This window comes from Macaca nemestrina, chromosome 17, assembly GCF_043159975.1.
Source record: "Macaca nemestrina isolate mMacNem1 chromosome 17, mMacNem.hap1, whole genome shotgun sequence".
Lineage (NCBI taxonomy): Eukaryota > Metazoa > Chordata > Mammalia > Primates > Cercopithecidae > Macaca > Macaca nemestrina.
This window is the reverse complement of record NC_092141.1, coordinates 91237373-91260987: the sequence shown is the minus strand read 5'-3', so window position 1 is coordinate 91260987 and position 23615 is coordinate 91237373. Positions and strand designations below refer to the sequence as shown.

At 64.0% G+C, this 23615-nt stretch overlaps 2 protein-coding genes across 7 annotated transcripts in view; one reads left to right on the top strand and one right to left on the bottom strand.

Moving 5' to 3' along the window:
• The window catches only part of LOC105469335 (casein kinase 1 delta), a 33438-nt gene extending 21576 nt beyond the window's left edge, over positions 1–11862 (top strand). For 2 of the 6 annotated variants that reach the window (XM_071081877.1, XM_071081879.1), the window contains exons 7-9: positions 592–763; positions 1176–1315; positions 1725–2737. In XM_071081877.1, coding sequence (XP_070937978.1) covers positions 592–763; positions 1176–1315; positions 1725–2042 — 630 coding nt within the window. In that variant the 3' untranslated portion in view covers positions 2043–2737. Of the gene's footprint in view, positions 1–591; positions 764–1175; positions 1316–1724; positions 2738–4404; positions 4469–5621; positions 7801–10823; positions 11158–11716 lie in introns of those variants that run through there. The other 4 variants (XR_011615228.1, XM_011720274.2, XM_071081880.1 and 1 more) reach the window with 4 other exon arrangements.
• Positions 11863–11908: 46 nt separating this feature from the next.
• LOC105469337 (solute carrier family 16 member 3) lies at positions 11909–16322 on the bottom strand. The gene is made up of 5 exons (XM_011720276.3): positions 15974–16322; positions 14700–14948; positions 14054–14197; positions 13028–13783; positions 11909–12183 (listed from the first exon to the last, which is right to left on the bottom strand). The coding sequence occupies exons 1-5, from the start codon at positions 16320–16322 to the stop codon at positions 11909–11911; spliced, it is 1773 nt and encodes a 590-aa protein (XP_011718578.1).
• Between the last annotated feature and the right edge of the window lie 7293 nt (positions 16323–23615).

The window sequence follows — 23615 nt, the reverse complement described above, 5'->3', positions numbered from 1 at the left end:
TTAGAATCTGCTCTTTCATAGGCTGCTGTCTCGGCTTAGAATCTGACCTCCCCACCCCTGTGCATCTGGACAGTGCAGCACAGACCCGGCTGCCGGCCGCCCCGCCACACCTGCACAGGCTGTCACAGGCCGCAGGGTCTGGACCCTGAGTGAACTCCTTGTCCGAGCAAACGCTCTCATCCCCACCCTGCTTTCGTCCCCAGCTGTCACCATTTGGGGCCTGTCTCTGGCCTCTGATGGTTCCTGTCTCTCTCCTCTCCCTGCGCGTGTCAGTGAGCATGTTCACAGAGAAGCAGGGGGCCAGCTGTTGCCCATTTTGAAGTTTAAGGAAGTTTTGAGCCCACAGGGAAATGACATACGAGTGGAGTTTTTTTGATTGTTGGGGGAGCTGAGAGGCCTGACTCTGACCCCTTGTGAGGATCACGCTGGCATCCCGTGGGGAGAAACGCATGGCCTGTGGGCGGCTTCGCAGGCAGTCTTGTCCCAGTGCCGTTTGGTAGGGATTTTCTCACGTGGCCGGGGCAGCCTAGGACCTAGGGTTGCTTTCTGTCAAACCTGGTTCCACTCCAGCCTCATCTCCTGCCTCCTCAGGGTGCCAGCCGGGCCGCCGACGATGCCGAGCGGGAGCGCAGGGACCGAGAGGAGCGGCTGAGACACTCACGGAACCCGGCTACCCGCGGCCTCCCTTCCACAGCCTCCGGCCGCCTGCGGGGGACGCAGGAAGTGGCTCCCCCCACACCCCTCACCCCTACCTCACACACGGGTGAGTGCCCCCCCCAGCGCTCTGGAGCAGCTCTGGGGTGACTTCCTGTGTCCCGGGGTTGGTGGGGAGAGTACACTTGGTGGTGGACGCTGTAAGTGCCCCGTGTCAGGCGATGCTCGCTCCTGCGGGTAGATGAGCCAGGCTGCCCGGGTGCCTTTAGAAATGAGGGCACCTGCTGGTGTGCGTGATTCCTCCCACATCTCACATTCCTCCCCTATGAGCCCCTTGGCCTCGCTCCCACATCCCTTTGTGTCCCTCCGGCCGGATCTGAATGTTGGTGGCCATCGGCTGCTGCCAGCTCCTGACTGTCCAGGCAGCCCGGGGTCCTCTCTGGCCACAGCCTCTCACAGGAAGCCCCAAGCAAGAGGCAGTAGACAGGGGCGACCCACTCCGTTTCTCTCCCTGTCCTCAGCTAACACCTCCCCCCGGCCCGTCTCCGGCATGGAGAGAGAGCGGAAAGTGAGTATGCGGTTGCACCGCGGGGCCCCCGTCAACATCTCCTCGTCCGACCTCACGGGCCGACAAGATACCTCTCGCATGTCCACCTCACAGGTAGGTGCAGAGCTCCTGGGCGGGCGCTGGGCCTTGGGCTACCCCGTCTGAGTCAAGAGCGGGCTGTGGTTTTTCCAGGGCTTCTTTCCTTCTTTCCTTTCTTCCCCCCATTTTTGAGAGTTTTTAATCTTGCCAGGGTGTGGTGTTCTGGTTGCAGATGAGGCTTCTCGGGAGGGCCTGGGAGACAAGCTGGGCCGTCACGGGGCTTGTCTCCTGGTCGCAGGTGGCCAGTCTCAGGTTCAGGTGCCCGAGGCCAGCAAACCGTGGGGGCTTTCTCCTGCTGTTTGAGTGCCCGCTGCCTGCAGCTGTCCCCAGACAGCCAACACCACGCGCCCGCTTGCGTCCCGTTGTGGGTGCCCCTGGCCCAAGGGAACCTTCCTCATTCTTCCTCATTCTTGCTGCTGGCCAGGGATGGAGGCCCGTAGGGACCTCCACGGGCTCCCCGCGCGACCCTCCCTGGTGGCATGCCCTACGACAAGGCTTTCCTTCTTTTGACGGCCTCGCCTGTCTTCCCTCGGACGAGAAGTACCCTGTTGCACAGCCGGGGCCTGGCCACGCCCGCCTCCTCTTCAGCATCCTGCAGCAGCCTCTCCTCTCCTTGCTCTGGCTTCTGTTGTCTTCTGCGTTTGCTAACGTGCTCTTTGAACCAGAACAGCTTTCTCCACATGGATCCATTGTATTTTTTCAGATAGTTGTCTGGGTTGTTCGCCAACAGGGACAGGGTTAGTGGGGCAGGGCCGTGTTTCACCAGCAGGCATCCTGGGGGGTGCCCAGATCCCCCACAGGTCTTCCGGATGAGCAGGAACTCGGTTCAGAAACGCCCTGGAGCCTGGCTCTGGGCTTGTGGGGAGGTGTCTTTTGGGGTCACAGGATGGAGCCAGGCCTGCTGCCGCGAGCGGGGCTGGGTGTAGCTGGCTAGCCAGGAACACGCCGGAGTGGGGAGCACTCTTGACCACCTGCCGTCTTTTAATAAAGTGATTGGGGTTACTGCATATTTCTAAGTCACTAATGATATCACTAGAAGTGGATTTCTTGTATGATAACTTCCTCCCAAAGAGACCAAAGATGCAGGATTTTGACTTCATGGTTATTTGAATTGGGTTCAAGGGGTCTGGGCTGCATCACGAGAGTGGGTCCCTTACCTGCACACAGCCCTGCTCTCACCTCCAGACACAGAGAGGGTTTAACTGGCTTCTTTCCAGGAGCCTGGCACTTGCGCATCAGTTACCGTGAGCAGGTCCCAGGAGGGTCTGCCCGGGCCCTCGTGTCTTCTTGACACACGGCTGGCTCTGTAGCCCTGAACCATGGCGCAGGAGCCGAGAGTGCTCCCCTTGCTGGGCGCTGGCTGGACCTGGGCCGCCTTGCCGCAGCGCTTGGCCAGCAAAGACTAGGGAAGGGGCCTGAGTGCTTTCTGTTTGTTTTTTTTTTTTTTGAGACGGAGTCTCACTCTGCCGCCCAGGCTGGGGTGCAGTGGCCGGATCTCAGCTCACTGCAAGCTCCGCCTCCCGGGTTTACGTCATTCTCTTGCCTCAGCCTCCCGAGTAGCTGGGACTACAGGCGCCTGCCGCCTCGCCCGGCTAGTTTTTTGTAATTTTTAGTAGAGACGGGGTTTCACCGTGTTAGCCAGGATGGTCTCGATCTCCTGACCTCGTGATCCGCCTGTCTCAGCCTCCCAAAGTGCTGGGATTATAGGCTTGAGCCACCGCGCCCGGCCGCTTTCTGTTTGTTTTAAAGAAAGTGAAGTGTTTAGTGGTTTGGGATCTTCGAGGGCAGTGAAGCCGTCCTGAGCGGGCTGAGCAGCCACGGCCTGAGTCCAGCTGCCTCTTCTCGGAACACAGCCCTGGTGGCACCTGGGTGTGGCCATCATAGCCACGAGCCCCCGAGGTGGCCGTGAGCAGTGCCTCCTTCCATGGTGAGCTATGGCAGGAACCCACGGCTGGCTCTTAGGCCCTTGTTTTCCATGTGAGGAAATACGATGTGGACTCTTAGCAGGGAGGAGTCTCCAGAGAGAGCTGGTTTGGGGGTGTGTTCTTTCCGAAAGAAGCATCTTGGCCTCTGCTCCTGGATACCCTGGGGGGCCTTCTTGAGAGGCATGTTGAGGGCTCCCCACCTCCAGGGCCGGCCCCTCCGTCACCATCTCACGGGAAGGCTTTGGCTGTGTTCCCTTCCTGCCAGACTCTGCCAGCACCAGCACGGGTGGTGGCTGTGACCGGCGGCCCCCCGTTTTGAATCCCAAGGGGGGTACAGGAGGCTCGAGTGCTCTGAGCGCCTCATCTGCTTGCTCAGGTGAGCTGGAGAGACAGTCACCACGGGCAGTGACTCATCCCCGGCCAGTCTTCCTCCTCGGGCCGTCGCTCTTCCCGGTTCTTTCTGCTCCTCTCAGGAGTCCTTGCGCCCCATGGAGATGGGAGGAGGCAGCAGGAAGGTCTCCCAGGGCTTGCTGGCCATGGCTGGGTGGAGGACCACATGGCAGCCCTGCCTGCAGGTCACAGAGACCCCCATAGTTGTAGGACTCCGCCCCAGCCTGGACTCCACCTGGGTCTGTTCCATCTTCACCCCCTCTTCTCGGGCTGTTGGTGTTCGGCCAGGGCTCTTTGGCCACGGTAGCCTGGGCCCTAAAGGCCATCTAGTTGCTGAGTCTGTTTGGGGTTACTTTGTGCGAAGAACGCCTCGTCACTTCAACAGTTGATGACTCGCTTTGATCAACCCCTGTCCAGGACTAGGCCTGAGCCGTGTTGTCATAGCGGCGAGGACGTGCGTCTCCGCTGCCTGCAGGCTGCGCCCTGAGACCCAGTTGTGGGGCTGCCCAGTACCTGCCATCCCGCTGGGAGTCAGGTTTCCTTAGTGCTTGAGAAGACTCAGGAGGGCCTGTCCCGTGCCCTCATTGGCCTTAAGAGCAAGTGATTCCTATCCAGAGGCCCGTCCCAAGAGGCAAGTGAGGCTGTGCGCCGTGCCTGGGCTCACCCAGGCGGCATCCGTCGGTCTGTGGACCTGGTTGAGGCAAGGACGCCCATCTGGACATGGGGCCGACACAGGTAGTCAGGGGGCCGGCGGGACGCTTACCAACAGCTGTCTTTTCCCCACCTCAGAATAGCATTCCTTTCGAACACCACGGCAAGTAGCTGCTCGTCTCCCATCGGAAGGCAGCACTGGGTGAGTGTGCGCGCGGCGGGCGCCAGGCAGCAGTGCCAAGTGGGTGGGAGCCACCATGCCCCGCCCGTGGGAGCTTGCAGGTGGGCTGGGCTTGCATGCCAGGTGCTGGAGGTAGAGTGAGGCTTCTTCTGCTCTGTTCTTCTTGTGGGGTGCAGAGCGGCGGCAGTCCGCTGCCCAGTCTTGGGGGGAGGCTGTCCACAGAGAGCCTTGGAACAGAGTGAGCCCAGGAAACCATCCTGTTGGCCTGTGGCCTCCCCGTGACTGCGTTCTGTGTGCCGTTGCTCCCCTCCTGTCCTGGGCGCCCACCCGTGGGGCAGGAGCGGCAAGGCGGGTGCCCTGAGCACTTGAGTTGCCTTGTCTAGGGTGGGCCGTGCCTGGAGGGCGTCTGTGTCCTGCTCAGCTGAGTGGCTCCACGCTTGTGTTGGGGGCTCCTAAGCTCTTGCCGCGCCACACTCCTGGCGGTCTCTGCCATGCCGGCTTTTCTAGTCGCCTCTCTCTTCCTGTCTCATTTATCTCTGTCCTTGTTTTGTGTTTCTTTTCACACTTGGTCTCTGCCCAGCCGTCTTGTCCACGCAGCTTCGTCTGTATTAACTCCTCCAGCTGCAGCCCACTCACTCCCCGCCGTCGGTGCATGGCCGGCGTCCACGCTGTGCTCCCTCCTTGGCGGCCACGCGCGCTCGGCAGCTCCTTCCAGCAGGGGCTTGCGCTTCTGTCGGGTCCGTGCCGCTGGGAGACCTGCTGCAGTTTTCACACTGTGCACACTCTGGAAATGTGTTGACAGGAACTGCTTTTCACGTCTTCCCCGAGAAGGGGTACCCGTTTTCAAACACCAGGTTCCTTTCCAGGAAGGGAGGCAGGAGCACCCATCTCCACTCCACTCTGATCCTCCGACCGTGCCGAGCTCGGCTCTGCGGGCACCTTGCTTGCATGCCTCTTCCTCCTTCCCGTCTTCCTGTCACTCGTTCTGCTGAGCACGTGTCCCGGCCACAGAGGCCCCTGTGCGTGGCGAGGGACGCAGGCGTCTAGACTGGGGCTAGGCAGTGGCAGTGCGTCCCCTCCCTGCCCAGCACCGTCACCGTGGTATCTGTGCCCGGGTGCCTGACCAGCTCCCCCGGCCCCATGCTGACCTTCTCCTGTGCTTTGGCTCCGACAGATTCCTGGTCGGGTGGCTTCCAGTGGTCTTCAGTCTGTCGTGCACCGATGAGAACTCTCCTTATTGCTGTGAAGGGCAGACAATGCATGGCTGATCTACTCTGTTACCAATGGCTTTACTAGTGACGCGTCCCCCGGTCTAGGATCGAAATGTTAACACCGGGAGCTCTCCAGGCCACTCACCCAGCGACGCTCATGGGGGAAACAGACTAAACGGACAGACTCCAAGAGCTGCCACCGCTGGGGCTGCACTGCGGCCCTCCACGTGAACTCGGTTGTAACGGGGCTGGGAAGAAAAGCAGAGAGAGAATTGCAGAGAGTCAGACTCCCTTTCCAGGGCCTCAGCTCCCTCCAGTGGTGGCCGCCCTGTACTCCCTGACGATTCCACTGTAACTACCAATCTTCTACTTGGTTAAGACAGTTTTGTATCATTTTGCTAAAAATTACTGGCTTAAATCTGTGTAAAGAAAATCTGTCTTTTTATTGTTTCTTTCTTGTCTGTTTTTGCGGTCTTACAAAAAAATGTTGACTCTAAGGAATTCTGAGACAGGCTGGATTGGAGTTTGTGTATGAGGTGGAGTCGGGCAGGGAGAGGGTGCAGGCAGATCTCAAGGGTGTGTGTTGTGTTTGTTTTGCAGTGTTTTGTTGTCCACTTTGGAGAGGAGATTTCTCAGCAGAAGTCTGTGGTGTGTGTGCGTGCCCGTGTGTGGTGGGACCTCTTCAACCTGATTTTGGCGTCTCACCCTCCCTCCTCCTGTAATTGAAATGCCTGCTGTCGGGAACTCTTGAGGCCCTTGGAGAGCAGTTAGGGACCCGCAGGCTGCCGCGGAGCAGGGGTGCGCGGTGGGTGTTACCAGGCAAAGTGCTGTGCTCTTCTTCCCCAGGAGGTGGGCAGGCAGCTGAGAACCTGGAAGCAGAGGCTTTGAGACCCTAGCAGGACAATTGGGAGTCCCAGGATTACAGGTGGAAGATGCGTTTCTGGTCCCTTGGGAGAGGATTGTGAACCGAGAGGTGTGTGGTTACTGCAGTGTTTGTTGCCTTTGCTGCCTTTGCACTCGGTACGTTTTCTCAACACTCAGTGCTCCTGGGCAGATTGGCAGTCGATCTGTGTGAATGCCCGTGCTCAAAACCAGGAGCAGGGCTGTCCTTGCCAGGTGCCAAGACTAGCTCAGAAAAGCCGGCAGGTCAGAAGGACCCACCCCGAGGTGCCAAGGAGCAGGTGACTCTCCCAACCTGACCCAGAACCTTCACGCCCAGGAAGTAGGGTCTGCGCTCTGTGACCTTCTGTTGGGCGCGTGTCTCTTGGTCAGAAGTGAGGCAGCGTGCGTGGCGCCGAGTCCCACCAGAAGGCAGGCGGTCTCCGTGAGCTGGTGCTGCCCCAGGCTCCACGCTGCTGTGCCCTGAGGTTCCCAGGATGCCTTCTCGCCTCTCACTCCGCAGCAGTTGGCCAGTAGCCAGTGGCCTTGTGCTCCCACCCCCGATGCGCAGTGCAGTCTGTGTTCGTGGGCACTTCTCCTGGACCCCATCACGATGGACAATGTTCCCTTTGGACTCTAGGACCCTGAAGGTGTGTACCTGGGTTCTTCCCTCTCCTCCCCAGAGATGCCCGGACACCGTAACTGGCTGGCATCCTGGAACACAGTCGTTCACCCTCCCGGCTGGCTGGCTGGCTGGCTGAGCCCATGGGTGTTTTCTGAATCCTAGGCTGGTTACTGTGTAAGCATTTTGGAGTGCGGGGCCTTGAGCGGGTGGGAGCTGTGTGTCGAAGTACAGAGGGAGGTTGGGGTGGGTCAGAGCCAAGTTAGAGATTTTCTTTGTTGCCGGACGCCTTCCTGAAGGTGGACGTCCCCGACCCGGAGAGACGTTGCGGCTGTGGCCTGAAGTGGCGCAAGCTGGCTTTGTAAATACCCGTGGTCCTGATGTAGCGCCAGAACGTTTGTGCAAGGCAGCTCTGCGCCCGGGTTCCAGCCTGAGCCTTGCCGGGTTGCGTCTTCGGAGTGTGCTTGTGACAGTCCTTGCCCAGTATCTAGTCCCCGTCGCCCCGTGCAGGAAACGTAGGTAGGACGTTGTGTCAGCTGTGCACTGGCGGCCAGTCTCCAAGCTGTGCGTTTGTATCGCCACTGTATTTGTGTACTTTAACAATTGTGTAAATAATAAATTCATAATGACTTCTACCTTTCTTCCCTCCCCTTTCCATGTGGTCTTTATTTCATCAGCTGGAGAGTTTTCAATGCATTGAGGTGAACTCTGTGAAAATACTTTTTTGAGACGACTGTTTGTTCTTTCTCAGCCTGTGGGTGTCTGGGAGCTGGCAGAGCAGGAGGAGAGCTGTGCCCTGGGCCTCCTGCCGGGCAGGGAGGGGTGGCGACTGCTCCTCGCCGTGCTGCCCCCTTGGGCTCTGGTGTGCACACGGAAGTCCACGCATGTTCTGTGTGATGGTTCTGGAGAGCCCCTGCCCTCTGAGGTGGCGCCGGCAGCGGCACTCCAGCCGCCTGGGGTGAGCGCGTGTCCATTCCCACTGCCATAGGGCTGCAGTGCTCAGGGCTTCCCCTGTCACTTGAGCTGTTGAAGCCCAGGAGCTGCCCCGATGGCCCTGCACAGGAACAAGGATGCGGTTCCTCTCTGCCCGCCCCGGAGCACACAGCAGCGGCCCCTATCCAAGGCCTTCGGGGGCTGTCGGGCTGCCAGAGCAGGGAGGTCCACACCTACTCCTGACCTGTGCTTGTGTGTGGATGAGCTCAGCCAGGCTAGGCCGCCTCCCCTCCAGCTTCCCTCCCGCCCCTACCTCCACCCCACACACTCCACTCCAGGCCACTCCTTTGGTCCTTGGCCACAGCCACGCCAGCAGGGTCACACTGCCTAAGATGAGGATATTTTGGTTTGTAGTGAAAGCATAAAGACTTTGGGTCGCTTGTGTGGAGGTTGCTGGAACTAAGAATGGTGTAGCTTTCTGAGCCCCACGTGGGTGTGTGCTGAGGGGGTTCCGGGGCTGTCCCGCCGACTCTGCCTGTGACGCACTCCGCCCTGACCCTGGGGAGGCCTGTGGCCTGGAGCTCTGCCAGCCCCTCCTGCGCAGACTTTGCTGTCTCCCAGGGCCTTCCCCGTCTCCAGGCCCCCTCACATGGTTCCCTCTTGCTGCCCCAGACTGAGACGGTGTGTGGGGCCTCACTGTGGCCGTGGGTGAGGCTCAGCCCCTGCCCTGTTCACCGGCCCCAACTGGAAAATGGCAAGACCCAAGTTCCAGTTCCTGCCTGACCTTCCCCAGGCCCGCAGCCTCCCTCCTGGGGTTCCCTGCCCTGAGAGGGAGCAGGGGCTGCACGTCCTCAGGGCCTGCTGGGTGGCGGCTCTGCATCTCCCCTGTGAGGGCCTGAGCGGACAGGGCTAGAGAGCTTGTTCTCTGCACCTGAGTCTGGCTGGGTCTGTGTCCTCAGGCGTGGTTTAGGGGGAAGAGCAGGTCTGCCAGGCACTGGGCACTGCCTCCCGGGAGCTTCACCACAGACCCCTTGGAAGGCCCAGGGATGGCAGCGTCTGGAGCCACCAGGCCCTTTCTGGGTTCCCTGCGCCTCCCCCACCACCTCCCCCAGCACGGGCCCTGCACACGTCTGTTCCAGGCTGTTCTCTGGGAAAGCCCAGGCCAGGTGAACACGTCCCTCCTCCCTCTGATGTGGGATCGTGTGAAGAAGTCTGTGTGCCCTCTGCCCCCCGCCCCGCCCCGCCCCGCCCAACGTAGCAGTGGGTTCTGGATGGACGTGTCTCTGGTCAGGGGGTCTTCACAACATGGTAGACCTGAACCACTTTTGGCCCCAGAATCTGTCACCGGGGTTGGGGGGTAGCTCTGTGCAGCCCACACACCAGACCTCTGCGCCCAGCTTCCTCCAGCCCCGGCCGCCCTTCCCTTCACTCCTCCCTTCCCTCCACTCCTCCCTTCCCTCCACTCCTCCCTTCCCTCCACTCCTGCCTGCTGTGTCAGAGCAGACCCGCTGCCCCATGGCTTCTCGCCTATAAAGACACCAGCTGAAGGAGGGGGTGGTAGAACTCAACACCCACTCTGCGGCACAGGGACCCCAGCCCCCAGACGTCCCGTCCCCCAGCCACGCATGGCCGCCTTCCCCAGGGACCCCAGCCCCCAGACGTCCCGTCCCCCAGCCACGCATGGCCGCCTTCCCCAGGGACCCCAGCCCCCAGACGTCCCGTCCCCCAGCCACGCATGGCCGCCTTCCCCAGGGACCCCAGCCCCCAGACGTCCCGTCCCCCAGCCACGCATGGCCGCCTTCCCCAGGGACCCCAGCCCCCAGACGTCCCGTGCCCCCAGCCACGCATGGCCGCCTTCCCCAGGGACCCCAGCCCCCAGACGTCCCGTGCCCCCAGCCACGCATGGCCGCCTTCCCCAGGGACCCCAGCCCCCAGACGTCCCGTCCCCCAGCCACGCATGGCCGCCTTCCCCAGGGACCCCAGCCCCCAGACGTCCCGTGCCCCCAGCCACGCATGCCCGCCTTCCCACATCGGGACCACTCCTGAATCACTGAGCAGGGCCCCTCAGGCGTGTCTGTCTAGGAGCAGCACTGCCTGGCCACTTTGTGTTGGGCCTCTGCTGTGTGCTGTGGGTGTGGGGACCAGAGTGGGGCAGATGAGGGGTGACAGTTGAGCTGGAGGGGCCTGCTTCCTGCCTAGGGGAGGGTGAGGGCCTGAGATACCTGGAAACAGAGGGTTCCAGGAGCAAGCACCCCCCACCCGGCCATGACCTCCCTGCCAGTACCTCTGTAAGCCCAGGTCACTCCTGAGGCCAGCAGAACCAGGCACAGCCAGGTCCAGAGGCGGCAACTCCTGGGTCTGAGCAGCCCCCATGGGGCCCTGATGTGGGGGTGCCGGCCGGGGAAGGCCATGTGTCTTCTGAGGCCCAGGCTGCCTGCTTCCCACCACCTTGCCTGCTCCCACCTCCTCGTCCTTCTCCCTTCAGCTGCTGGGTGGGGCTGGTGGACTCTGTCGAGACACATGGGCCTGGCTGTGCAGAGGTGGACCTTGATCCATCCCTGCAGCTGCTGGCATTGCCTGCCAGCCTGAGCCCTGCTAGAGGCCTCCACAGCCCTGCGGCTGCAGGCAGGAGCCTGGGCTGAGAGCGCTCCAGCCCAGCTGGGGCAAGGCCAGGGGCAGATGGGGGCACCTGGAGCTGAGATGTGCGCTTTTCGCTTGCTTTTCATTGCAGAGGAGCAGGGACATGGCATCTCTCCGGCTGCACGCAGCCCGCCAGGGCACCCGCTGCCGTCCCCAGCGCCCACGACGCACCTACTGAGGGCCCCGGCGGCCTCTGACCGGGCTCCCAGCCACGCAGGCCACTGCTGGCCACGAGGGCAGGTGGGTGTTAGGTGCCCAGGACAAGCTCAAGTGCTGGACTGGGCTGGATGGAGGACAGGGCACAAAGACCAGCCCTGGGCACTGGCCGCACTGTGCACACTGCCAGCCAGAGGGGCGAAAAAGGGAAGGCAGGAGAGCCCTGTTTCTTAAACATAGCAGTGAATAAAGTGGCCTGTTCCACCTCAGCTCCCATATAACCACCACTTAGGGGCTCCCAGGGAACGTTTCAGAGACCACCCTGGCACAAGCGGCCTCCAGGCACCCGCCCCGCACCCCCCTCCACGCAGTGCCTGCCCCTGCTACGAATGCTGTGCTGCTGCAGGGAAAGCTGGTGAGGACAGAGCCACTGTAGGAACAGCCAGGCTACCAGCAGATGTGAGATTTGGGACACAGAGTTAGGCCACATGGCAAAACCACACAGTCCTAGGAAACCATTGTCCTGACGCTCCACCCACATCCAGGTTTATTTCCACCTTCCAGGGGTGGAAGGAGCTGTCCCCAAGACACTAGAGGGGTGGGCACAGGCCCCACGTGAGAGTCCAGGGTAGGACAGGCTGGAGAGGGCCCCACGCAGCACCTGCCCTGCCAGCCTGTCCGCGGCCCACCCTCCCATTAAAGTCACGTTGTCTTGCAGTGCGGGTTTCTAGGTCCTTGAGCATAGCAGTGGCCGCAGGCTGCTTGGGACCAGCAGGCGGGGCCCCTGGTGAGGATGCCTTGTAACCTTGTGGCTTGGTTTCACCACAGATCCACTCTGGAATGACATGGTTCCCACCCCGCCACCTTCCCCCGCAAAACACTGATCAGGTGACGATCCGCTGGGCCGGCAGCCGGAGCCCAGCCATGGCCCTGCCTGAGCCAGTCCAGTTTGTAAAATAAATAGCAAGCGTTGCCGGCTTCTGTACCTCCTCCCTGTGCCTGCCGGCCCCGCCCAGCCACTCAGACACTCGTTTCCGGGGTGTGAATCACCTCCCCGTTTTTCTCAGGCTCAGCCTTCAGGAAATGCTCCACCTCCCGCAAGTCCACCCCCGAGTCTGCAGGAGGTTTGTGGAGCTTCTCCTCCTCCGCGGCCGCCACCTCGGGCTGTGGCTCCTTGGGCTTCTTCCTAATGCAGAAGAAGTTGCCCAGCAGCAGAATCAGGGAGGAGGTGAGCACCTCGGCCCCCGCCAGGATGAACACGTACTTGTAGACGTGGGTCGCATCCAGGAGCTTGCCTGTAGGAAGACCCCCTTTAGTCCCAGCTGCTTCTGCGGGCTGCCCCCAGGGCCCACAGCTCCCCCAAGCCTGTGTCTCTGCGTCTCAGCACACACGGGTCGCCCTGTCTGCCTCTGAGTTGGTGGGGCTGGGAGGTGTTCTCTCCCTCCATGTGTTCCAGCTGGGGGCATCCTCCCTCCTCAGCCTCTTCTCCCTCCTCCCCAGGGGAACGAAGACTTAAGAGGCTAAAAATAGCAGTGGCTTTGCGGAGAGTTTGGGCTTTGGTTGGTGGCAGGAGTCAGGCTGGTCCCCACCGAGTTCCCCTGAGGCTTCCAGTGGGCAGCCACAGAAGCCCTGCTGTGTTCAGCACCAGCTCTGTGTCCTGGCCACCGCGGACTCCAAGACACGAGTCTGGGGGTGAGACCTTGGCCCTCCCCAAGCCCAGGACCCCCTCGCCAGGCAGCCAGAGCCTGGGCAAGGCTGCTCCAGTCAAACCTAATTTCCCTCACGTGTTAGCTCAGTCAGCCTTCAAAAAGGAGGCCCCAAAATACAAAAACTGGCTGTGGGGTTGCCCGGAGCTGCCACGTGGTGCCCATGTAGAGCCTGGAAGAGCTGCCCACCCCACGGATCCAGCCCCTAGCTGCCTTGTCTATCTGGGGTGCACTGTGCCACATCGAGCCCCCCACTCCTAACGGAGATCCATTGGCCCCAGCAGAATCAGGGCCGGTTCAGCACAGTGCACCCCCTTCAGCTCTGAGTCCCACAATGCTGACAGCTGCCTAGGGGTGTGTGTCCCTGCCTCACAAAGCGGGCATCTGATGGGAAGGGCAGACGTGGGGAACTGCCTGGGGGCGCAGCGCTCACCTCCTGATGGGGGCCCGATGAGTACGGCCACCGCCTCCATCAGCAGCACCAGGCCGATGGCGCTGGAGAACTTGTGGGTGCCCACGATGGCCATGAGCACCTCGAACTGCAGGGCCCCCACCATGCCGTAGGAGATGCCAAAGAAGATGCAGAAGACCACCAGGCCGCCGTAGTCGCCGGCCGTGGAGCCCGCCAGGTCCGCGAGGCCGTTGAAGAACATGGAGAAGCTGAAGAGGTAGACGGAGTAGGGCCGCACCTTCCCAAGCCCCGCCACAAAGCCCGCAGCCGGCCGCGCGAAGATGTCAATGAAGCCCAGGACGGTGAGCAGGAAGGCGGCCTTGGTGTCCGGCACGCCCAGGTCCTTGGCGTAGCTCACCACGAACACGGGCGGGATGAAGAGCCCCAGCACCATGACCGAGGCGGCCACCGCGTACAGCACGAAGCCGCGGTCCCGGAAGACGCTCAGGTCTAGCAGGCGCCGGGAGGATCGCGGCGGCCCCGAGCCCGGCTGGGCCGCGGCCACCAGGGGCCTCATGAGTGCGGCGCACACGCAGCAGTTGAGCAGCAGGCCGCCCAGGATGAGGAAGCCGCCCCGCCAGCCGTAGCGGTCCTGCAGCAGCTGCCCCAGCGGGCTCAGGGCACACAGGAAGACGGGGCTGCCTGCTGCCGCCAGCCCGTTGGCCATGGGGCGCCGCTTGCTGAAGTAGCGGTTCAGCATGATGAGCGAGGGCTGGAAGTTGAGCGCCAAACCCAACCCTGGAGGAAAGGGAATGTGGTGAGAGCCCCCACAAGGCTGCCCCCAAAGCCCAAGACCCGCGTCTCTACCCCCAGGTGCCCACGGGCTCGGGCTCCCAGTGTGCAGAGCCCCTGCCACCCACACACGTGAGAGGGGGACAACGAGGTGGGGCCGGAACATCCCGCAGCCACCCGCCCTGCTGTCCTCCAGAGGCGGCCTGGACCCAGGAGCAGAAGTGCACGGCCCGCCCCCCTCTCGGCACCTGCGGCCCACCGGCCGGCCCCACTCACCAGTGATGACCCCAGTGGTGAGGTAGACTTGGATGATGCTCCGGCAAAAGGACGCAGCCACCATGCCCAGGGACGCAAAGAGGCCTCCCACAAGCATGACGGGCCGGCAGCCAAAGCGGTTCACGCACACGCTGCAGAGTGGGCCTGAGGAGGGCGGCAGCTGAGAGGGGCTGGGCCTGCAGCCAGCTCTGCCCCCGCCAGCCCACCGAGCTCCCAGTCTGCAGCCGGCCTCCCCTTCCCACGCCACCCCTCCCTCCGCGGGGCACCGGGGCACGCTGGGGGCCAGTCCCAGAGCGCAGGGCAGAGTGACAGGCGAGTGCCACCTGCTGGGCTCCGTGGTCCCTGCAGCGCAGGAACAGCCATCTTTTCAGGAACGGCTCTGGGCAGCCCTGTCCTCTGGGACTGTTTATAAATACAGCCGACCCGTTTGGACAGGGGCCAGGATGGACTTCGCACCCTGCCTGGGTTGGCCCTGTGGAGAACATGTTGCTGCCCAGCAGGATCCGGCCCCGAGGGCTTCCCTCCAGGGTTCCTGGGGAGCGGGCAGAAGGCCCTGTTGCCGAGCCTGGCCACACGCGGGCTCCTGCGCCCGGCATGATCTGCCAGCAGAGCCCCGGACGGGGGCCCGGTGTGAGGCCGCCCTCACCTGTCCCGTAGAGCATGGCCAGCAGGATGGAGGAGATCCAGGCTGTGTCGCTGTAGCCGATCCCAAACTCCCGCATGAGCTCCTTGAAGAAGACGCTGACGGCCTTGGGGAAGGCGTAGGAGAAGCCGGTGATGACGAAGCAGCCGAAGAGCACGGCCCAGCCCCAGCCGCCATCGGGGGCCTTGACGCCTGTGGGGCCCTCGTCCACCACGGCCCCTCCCATGGCCGAGAGGGTCGGTTCCGCCTCACCTGAGAGAGAACGCAGGCTGACTCAGGCTGCCCGGGTGACCATCCCAGCTGCAGCCCGTCGGGGAGCAACACGAGCTGGGTGGCACACACGCCTGGGCTGGATGGCCCCGCAGCTCGGCTGAGGGGCAGCTGCCCAGCGCCCGCACTTGTGGCCCCCTGACCTGGTGCTTGGTGGAGGCAGGAGGATGTGGAGGGAGGCTAGCAGCTGGGGGTCCCACTCCCTCTGCACTGCCTCCTGCACTCACATAGCTGGCTCTAAAGGGCAGTGGCTTTTTTGGGCTCGGCCAGGACTCAGATTACCTCCTGGGAGGAGCAGCCCCCGGCAGGAACATGGGCCTGGCCGTCATTTCTGTCCTGGCTCGCTCTGGCTGACCCGTGCTGGGCAGGGCCACACACCATGATTCTGGCAACAGCCTGCACCTCCGGTCCCCAGCACTGAGCTCGCCCCGGGGCCTCAGGGGTCGCGTCCGCCAGGTCTCTCCCTGTCTAAATCTAGATGGAGCGTGCCTTGCTCTGGCTCTCCTGCCCCCAAGGGCCCACTTTGGCTTCAGTGGAGCCTGCCAGGAGCTTGCACAAAAGGAGGCGGGCAGTCGCTGGCGGTGAGGGGCTGGGCATCAGGCTGGAGCGGGCAGTTGGAAGCACAGGGGCTGCAGTATTAGAGTGGGTGGGGTGGGGAAGGGGGGGCACAGCTGGCCCCTTATCCCTGGATGCCCCCTTGCCTCCCAGCAGCCCTTTTGCTCAGCAACTTCTCCAGTGAGAAGAGACTCACCCCACCTGTGCCTGGAGTGACCCACAGGCTGCAGCCTAAAATCGGGAGGGTCTGGAGCCTCCCGGGGAGGGGAGGGGCTGGGGAGGCTCCCATCCAGCCCACCAGAGCAAACCACGCCAGCCCCCACAATGTCTGAAGCTGGTGTCCCTTTTGTAAACTCCAGGAGCTCAGCTCGTTTGAGTCAAGTTGGAACCCGAGGCCAGACTTCCATCTTCATGCCCCACCCCACCCAGAAGTCACCTTGTCCTCTCCTTACCAGGGAGCTGCAACCTGAGACCTTGGGTGGTCTGGTCCAGCCGGCTCAGCTTCTCCAGACTGCTGTGAACCAGCGCCCTGGGAGGCAGCAGCAGGCCTGCTGTGCAAGCTCCACGCAATCTGTGGGGCTCCACCCCCACCCCCTTTCCTTGGGTTCCTCCTGCAAGTGTGTGCGCAGACCCCATCCTGGTGGGTCCTCCGTGACGGCCCAACTTTGCCTCTAAGGCAAACACGTAACTAGAGGCAGGACCCGCACAAGGGCAAGGACCTTTGCTGGGAGAGTCTGAGGGGTTCCGCGCGTGGCTCCTCACTCCTTCCGAACCCTCCCCACATCCAGCCTGCCTGACCATCCCCACCACGGGTGCTGTGCCTCCTGGAGCCCCTGCCTTAGAGGTCCGAGGATGGTTTGTAAGGGCTTCGTAAGTGTTCCACGAAGTCACTGTTACTGGGAAATGCCGCTTGACGAGGGGACCCAGGAGCCAGCTGTGGCTGGCTGGCTGGATGATGACGAGGCAGATGCGGTCCACTGGAGCAGAACAGACCCCCGCCACAGGGCCAGAGGTCCACTCCCCAACCTGTACTGGCTTCCCTGGGGCCAAGGCCTCGGGACCATTTCTGGGAAACCCGGGAGCAGCTTTTGCTTCTGCACCTGGACACCGGATGCCCCCACCACAGTGCCTGGGACAGGACAGAGGAGGACTGTCGCACCTCCCCAGGACACACCACTTCAGGACATGCTGTCTGGGGTCACTAAGCAGCAGGGTAGGTCCTGCTCATACTGGTATTAAGTTTAAAAGTTTCCTAAGATGACAGTATACAGCAGGGTAACTACAAGATATTAAAAATACATGCACTTGAGGAATGAAACTGGGAAAGGATGCAGACTGTGGGTCATGGGGGAGACTGGAGGGGTTGACGGCCTCAGGGCCCCAGCTTGTTTGGGGTTGCAGGTTGGCACTTTTTAAAATAAACAGGCCATGCAAGGCCAAGGAAGGAAATACACAAGAGACAGAACAGCCGGATTTTGCGTACCCCAGGCTCCCCCTCCAAAACACAAAGAGGCACCAGGGCCTCTGAGTCTCCTTGGCTGCACCAGTGGGGGCGGGGGACGCAGGCAAACCCAGCATCTGAAGCTTGCAGGGTCCTCAGAAGACAGACGAGGGCTCGCGGGGAGGCAGGGGACGGGGGCCACCCTCAGGAGACGCGGCGCCCCTGAACTAGAGTCAAGGAGGGCTGGCAGAGGGTTGGGGCAGTGCCAGGACTCACTGGCCAGGAGGGCACAGCATGTTCTGAGACCTGAGATGCTTGTGGCTTCCACGTGAAGCTCACGTGGGGAGGGCCATTTTTCTGTGTCAAGATGAGGCATTTGGACAAGCCCCCAGACCACAGCCTGGCACCATCGTCTGTCCTCACCCAGCCTGGGGTGCCAGCCATGCTGAAATGGCTCCAGGAGTTCCCACTCCAGCTCCAGGTGTCCAGGGGCTGACTTGGAGCCAGCTGTCTGCCCACATGGCTTGGGGCAGGGGATTCCACAGGAGGCGGAGTACGGGGAAGGGGCACGAAATAACGGCGCAGACAACCCATCTCCCAGGGTAACCCCAGCACTGCGATGGGCCAAGGTACAGGTCGCCTGGTGTTCCGAGGACCACCCTAGGGCTGTCCTGCCTGGAGCACACGCCACAGTCACCAAGCATTGGCCTCTCCGTGGGCAAACGCCATAGGCTGGCCTTCCCCTGACATTTACTGCCCCCCCGCCCCCCAGGAAGCGTGCCAACCCGCCCAGAAATAACCTGGCCTCTGGGATGAGAAAGCTGATCTCCCAGGTGGGGGCTGCCGGAGAGCGGGTCCCCCAAAGACCACGACCCCAGGCTGCTGGAAGCTGAGCAGGAGGCCTGGGACAGGGGTGGGTGGAGCCCTTGCAGGAGACCCCGCATCCCACAGCCATGTGCCCTCCCAAGCCAGGGGCTGCTGGCAGCAGTTCCCTCAAGGGTGCAGGGCACAGGGGTCTGTAAGGACCCCTGGCTTCAGGCCAGGACTCAACCATGAAGCCCTCAGGACCTGGGTGCCTGCCAGTCAGACCCCTGCACTGCCCCATCACAGGCTTGGAACGCCATGCCAGGTGGCTCGAAATGCCGACCTGCAGAGCCAATGTGGACTCACGCACAGAGGGTCCGGAACCCGACCCCTGCTGCCTAAGCCTGCTCCTCCTGGGCCTCCCTCCAGTAACCTCGCTGACCTCCTTGGGGGCACTGGGCACCCTGGCATGCTTCCCCACAGGCGTCTGGACCTGCAGACCCCTCACCCGCCTAGGTCCTCAGGTTTATGCGCAGTGCTGCCGCCTCGCTGAGGCCTCCACTGGACTGTCAGCCCGTTCCCTGGGTCCGTGCAGTGGCCTGAGCCCCGGGCCCGAGGTCTGTTACCTAACTGACTCCAGCCCTTGAAGGATGGGCCTTGGCCCTGCCTTTGTGGCCCAGGCAGGAGGCGGAGCAGGAAAAGGGCAATTCCTTTCCTTCCTGGATCCAAGGGAGCTGCCTGAGGACCAAGGAAGCGGCCCCTCTGTGGCTAGCGCCTGGCTGCTAAGGGGTGCTGAGGGCAGGAGGGCGCCGCACCGGGGGAGGGGCCTCGCTGAGTTCCTTTCTTCCCCCGCCGTCCCTGTTGTGCAAACAAGGAAGGAGCAGTGAGTAACCCCCGGCAGCCCCGCCCCGGCCGCCTGCAAAGGTGTCCGGGCCGAGCTGGCAGGGGGTGGACGCTGCGCAAGGGGCTGCCCCAGGCCTGGGCCCTGCACCCCACCTCTGACCCCCGCAGACCCCCGCGCACGCCCGTGCCCTGCCGCTGTGTCCGCTTACATCATGACGGCAGAGGCCGGCGGGGCAGACGCACAGGCCGGACTGGCCACTTACACCAGGGCCAGGAGCCCCCACTGGTGCCCCAAGAGGGACTGGGCTCAAGTCCCACGTGGGAAAGGGAGGCTGCATGTGCCGCCGCCGCCGGCTTCAGCCCTGAGCTGACACTCCGGGGTCTCAGAGCTTGAAGACCCCTATTCCGCAAGGCCGAGGTCACCGCCCTGGGGCCGGGAGGCGGTGGGGACCGGAGCTGGTCCAGAGCCGCCTTCCCCCACCTCCCAGGCCTCCTGGACCCCGCCAGGCCGCCCCTCCACGAGGCCACCTCGCCCCATTCCTGGATTCCCATGCACCCCTCCACCCTAAAGCCAGTGCCCGAAGGCCAAGACTAGAGGGGGACTCGGGTCAGGAGGCGCCCCCCCCCCCCACCGCCGCCCAACGGGCGTCGTGGGGACTCGGGGGGAGGTAGTGACCGGGAGGAAGCAGGAAGGCGGGAGGTGGGGGGCGGAGGGGGGAACCCAAAACTCCACCCTTGCCAGGAGAGGTCCCTCCTCGGCGCACCCCCGCCCGGGCTGGAGGGAGGGCGCCTGCGGGTTCCGGCTTCCCGGCTCTGCCGGCGGGGGTCGGCGCGGGTGGGCGAGCTTGGGCGGGGCCCACCTGGGGGAGGGGGAGGGAAGGATGCTCCGCCCGGTCCCGCCCCGCCGGCCGCGGGACGTGGGGGACGTGACCGCGCCATGGGAGGAGCCCCCGTATTGCCCGCAGTAGGAGCCCTACCGGACGCTACCGTAATTGCCGGCGCGCGGGTCTACCGGGGTCAGCGGAGCCCGGGAGCCGCGCCAGGCGTCGGGGCCTCGAAGCCACAGGGCGGGGCCGGCTCCACTTGCTGCAGAGGTGGGTTGAGTGGGCGCGGCTCGGGGACGTCGACTCGTGAACCGCGGGTCTCGGGGCAGGGGCCCCCGAGGTTCTGTGCGTGCGGCTGCCCGGCGTGGCCCATTTCACAGATGGGACGGACTCGGGCAGGTGACGCTGGGAGGACTCCACGAGCCCTATCTGCTCCCGCCCCGCCCCTGCGCCAGGGCCTGGGCACCTCCAATGGCTTTGCGCCACCGCCCAGAAGGCCCCTGCTGGGGCCCAGAGTGTAGCCCACATTTGGCTCCTCACTGGAGGGGGCGGCACTGGCCCTTCTGTCCCACGTGGCCAGGTCACCCCAGAACCCACCGCTGAGCCAGCCAAGCCTGGCATAAGGGTCACTGCAGGCCAGTGGGGGGGAACCGTCTGGCCTGACGGCTGGGCCGGGATCCATAGAGCCCTCTGGTAGCTGCACCTCCAAAGTAAAGTGCCCTGCTTCAGTCAGTGGGGGCTGGCCTGACCATGCAGGCCACATGGCTTTCTGGGTGGCCTGGATGGTGGGCCCTGCCCAAGGTCACATGGGGTCGTTACCAAGTCTGCCTTGAGATCAGGCCTCCAGATGCCCACCCCAGACTGTCCACACCACAGAGCCCTGGGGGAAAGACTGCACCTGCCAAGGCAGTGCCCCTGTGCACTCAAAGCCTCTCTGGGGGCAGACACCCGCCATGGCCTCCTAGCACCTCCTCAGTTCCTGCTCGCCATGTGGGAGTCCAGCCCAGCCTCCTCCACACCATGCTGGAGAACAGTTCCTCTCCCAGCACGGTCAGGCCAGCCCCCACCTGACTCCCAGGCCTGTGAAGTGAAGCTGGGACCCTGGACTCCCCAGCCCCAATAGACACAAGACCACCCACCCTTGTGCTCAGCACGGACAAGCCCTTGGGCCTTGGGGTGGGCCAACGGCCATTTCCTGCCCAACAGGCCTGACTCTGGCCATCACCAGGAGAGGGACCCTTTCAGCCCAGGCCTCCTGGCCACGAAGCTCGGTGCCTCTGGGACAGAGAGGAGGACAGCGGCCCCTCGGCTCCCCCTCTGGTCCCTCACCGACTCCAGCCACCCCTGGTGGCCCCGGCCAGAGCCAAAGACTTCCCTTCCAGTCTGCAGCCCCTGTGTCTTGGCTGGCCCAACACCCAGGGAGGCTCCTCATCAACCCACTTTTCGGATGGGGAAACAGGCGTGGGTTAGGAAGTGGGAGGCTACCAAAGTCTGTGCCTGGTTTTCCCACGCCTGGGGGCCGGGGTAGAGGTAGGGCGAACCCAGGGAGCCCAGCCTGGCCCTGGAGGGGATCCTCCATTTCCCTGCACGGGCTGTTAGTCATTGCCCAAGGGCGGGTGTGGGTCGGGGAGTGTTTAGGGTGCTGTGAACAGGGGAAAGCGCCTCGGCCAGAGCGCACGTGCTCCCCACTCCCCTCGGGGAGGCCACCCATACAGGGAGGGCTGCAGCAGCCCCACCAAATATAGCCCGCGCCCCCCGCCGCCGCGGACCGAGCTATTTATACCCGGACCGGGCCTGGCCGCCAGCGCAGCCACCTCCTGGCCGGAGCCCAGCCCCTGAGGGCAGCCCGACGGGTGGACGCCCGGCCGGACCGGGGGCCACGAGACTGGGCAGCCAGGGATGCGAGGGCGCGGAGGGGCGCGGCTGGCTCTCGGGAGCCCTCGGTGGGGGCCGCGCGGGGGGCGAAAAGGCTAGTCCGTGCCCCGGGCGCCCCCGGACCTGATGGACAAAGTGGGCGGGGTGGGGGCGAGGGTGCGGACCCAGAGGCCGCCCCCTTGCCGGGCACGGGGAAGCTCTTGGGCCCCGGCCCGCGCACGAGCGTCGCGGCCGCGCCTACCTGCCGCCGCTGGGCCGCCTCCGCCCGCCTCTCGCCGCCTCCGCCCGCCTCTGCCGCCCGGCGCCGCGCCGGGGGCGACTTTAAGTGCTCGGGTCGCTGGCGCGGCACGTCCCCCGCGCACGTCACCGCCTGGCGCCGCCCCTGCGCGCCCCGCCCGGACCCCGCGCCGCCTCCGGACGGGCTCCCGGGCCGCCGCTCCCCGACGGCGCGTCCCGCAACCCCGCCGGGCCCAGGGACCCCCCAGCCGGAACCGTCCCCGTGGCGTCCCCGTGGCGTCCCCGGTCCGGAGCTCGCCCGCCCCCTCCGCGCCCCGGGACTGGGGCCACCCTGCCTCGCCTCCCCCGGAGTCCAGGCTCGCTGCTCCCCGCCAACCCCCATTCCCCCGTCCCTCCGTTTCCCCGGCTCGCGGGGAGCGCGGCGCGGCAGGTCCCAGCGTCCTCCAGGCAGCGACCCCTTGTCCCCCAACGCCGGGGCCCCTTGGGCGGGGAGGGGCGCGCGGGCCCCGTGGGGTTCCGGCCGCCTGGCTCAGCTCCGGGCCCGCATCCTCCCTCTCTGAGGCCACATCCGACCTGTCCCCCTTCAGACCTCCGCTTCCTCGTCGGTCCCGGTGCGGACGGCGGCCCCTCCTGGCTCGGGGAGCGGCCCGCGGCCTGCGCTGCCTGGATTTGGGGCACGGCCTCGCCCTCCCTGAACTTCCGTTTCCCCAGGTGGCTCCGCGCCCTGCGGGGCCCTACAAAGCCACCGACTCCAGCACTGCGCCCCTGCCCCGCCCCTCTCGCGGCTGAGAACCCGGACGTCTCCACCTTCGGGGAGGCCAGGGCTGTCCACCCGCTGGACCCCGCGAGGCGCTTCTCCCAGCGCGTTTGCAACGTGGAAATAACGGGGCACTTTGGGTGCCGAGGTTTGAGGCAGCTTCAGGGTGTAAGGCCTTTGTTGGCCTGGACCAAGGAGTCTGGTTGTCAGGGCCACAGGACGCTTTAACTGGCCCCTCACGGACCCTGGGGCTTCGGAGGCCCCGGCACCAGTAAGCCCGGACCTTCGCACAAAAGAGGCAGTGGGTATCAATGGAGGATCCCTCCAGAGGGCAGGGGGAGGCGCATCCCTGGCAGTGAGGCCGTGTGGGCCTTGGCTCTCCACCTGGAGCCCAGCCTTCCGGGATGCCAAGTCCAGTAAGGCCGCCTGTTCTTTCTGTGGAATGTAACGAGCCCGCCCTCCCACTGGCACTCCCAGAGGCTGAGTCTGGGCCTCACCCCTACCTGGGGCCCAACCACCCCCATCCCCAGACGTCAAGATGAGAGCCTGTGAACAGAACCCAGGCCTGTGGCAAGTGGTGAGGGGGCCTCGGACTTCGTGGAGGGAGACCCCACGTAGTTGGCCCGTGCTGCCGCCCCGGGCAGGTGGTGGAGCCACCCTGGGTGATGCAGGTGGTGCTCCCGTCTTCCTGTACCAGGCGATTCGTCAGTTTCTGTGAGGGAGAGCAGCAGAGGGTGGGGGCACCGTGCTCCCCATCCCGGATTGTTGAGTCACCAGGCCTGCCAGCTGGGCTTGGGGCCCCCACCGAGGCCTTCAAGACACCTTCCACGCCTGCCTGCGGCTTGGCCCTGATCCCTGAACCCTGAACCCTGAACCCACCCTAGAGCAGCAACGGGGGGAGGAAGACAGAGCCGGAGAGCCTGGGGTCTCACTGCCCCCTCCTGCCTCTTGAAGCACAAAGGGGCGCCCCTTCGAGAGCCAGGTCTTCTCCCAGCTGGGAAGACGCCCACTCATCCCTCCAGGGGTCCCAGGGAGCACCTGGGGTTTGGCTCAGACCCCCAGGTCTGGCCCCCTCTTAGGCATGGCTTCTCATGAGTGTGGACCCCAGGACTGCGCACCCAGAGCTGGGGTGGAGCCTCCTTGCCCTCAGAGGGGAGGGAGCAGGCAGACTGACGAGCACTGGCTCCCAGCAGAGAGGTCAAGTCTGTGGGCTTTGACTGGGGGGACTGGAAGCCCACCGAGTGGTCACAGTGATGTGATGGCTGCTGGGGGCTGGGGCTGGGGGCTTGCCAGGTTGTCACCCAGAGGAAAGG

Bases quoted from the DNA above. Each gene is read 5' to 3' on its own strand.
- LOC105469337 (XM_011720276.3), bottom strand. From the start codon at position 16,322: ATGGTCAGGCAGGCTGGATGTGGGGAGGGTTCGGAAGGAGTGAGGAGC. The intron at 13,784-14,053 runs GTGAGTGGGGCC...CCTTTCCTCCAG, and splicing joins CACCACTGGGGTCATCACTG to GGTTGGGTTTGGCGCTCAAC. The intron at 12,184-13,027 runs GTGAGCGCTGCG...GTCTTCCTACAG, and splicing joins CATCGGGCCCCCATCAGGAG to GCAAGCTCCTGGATGCGACC.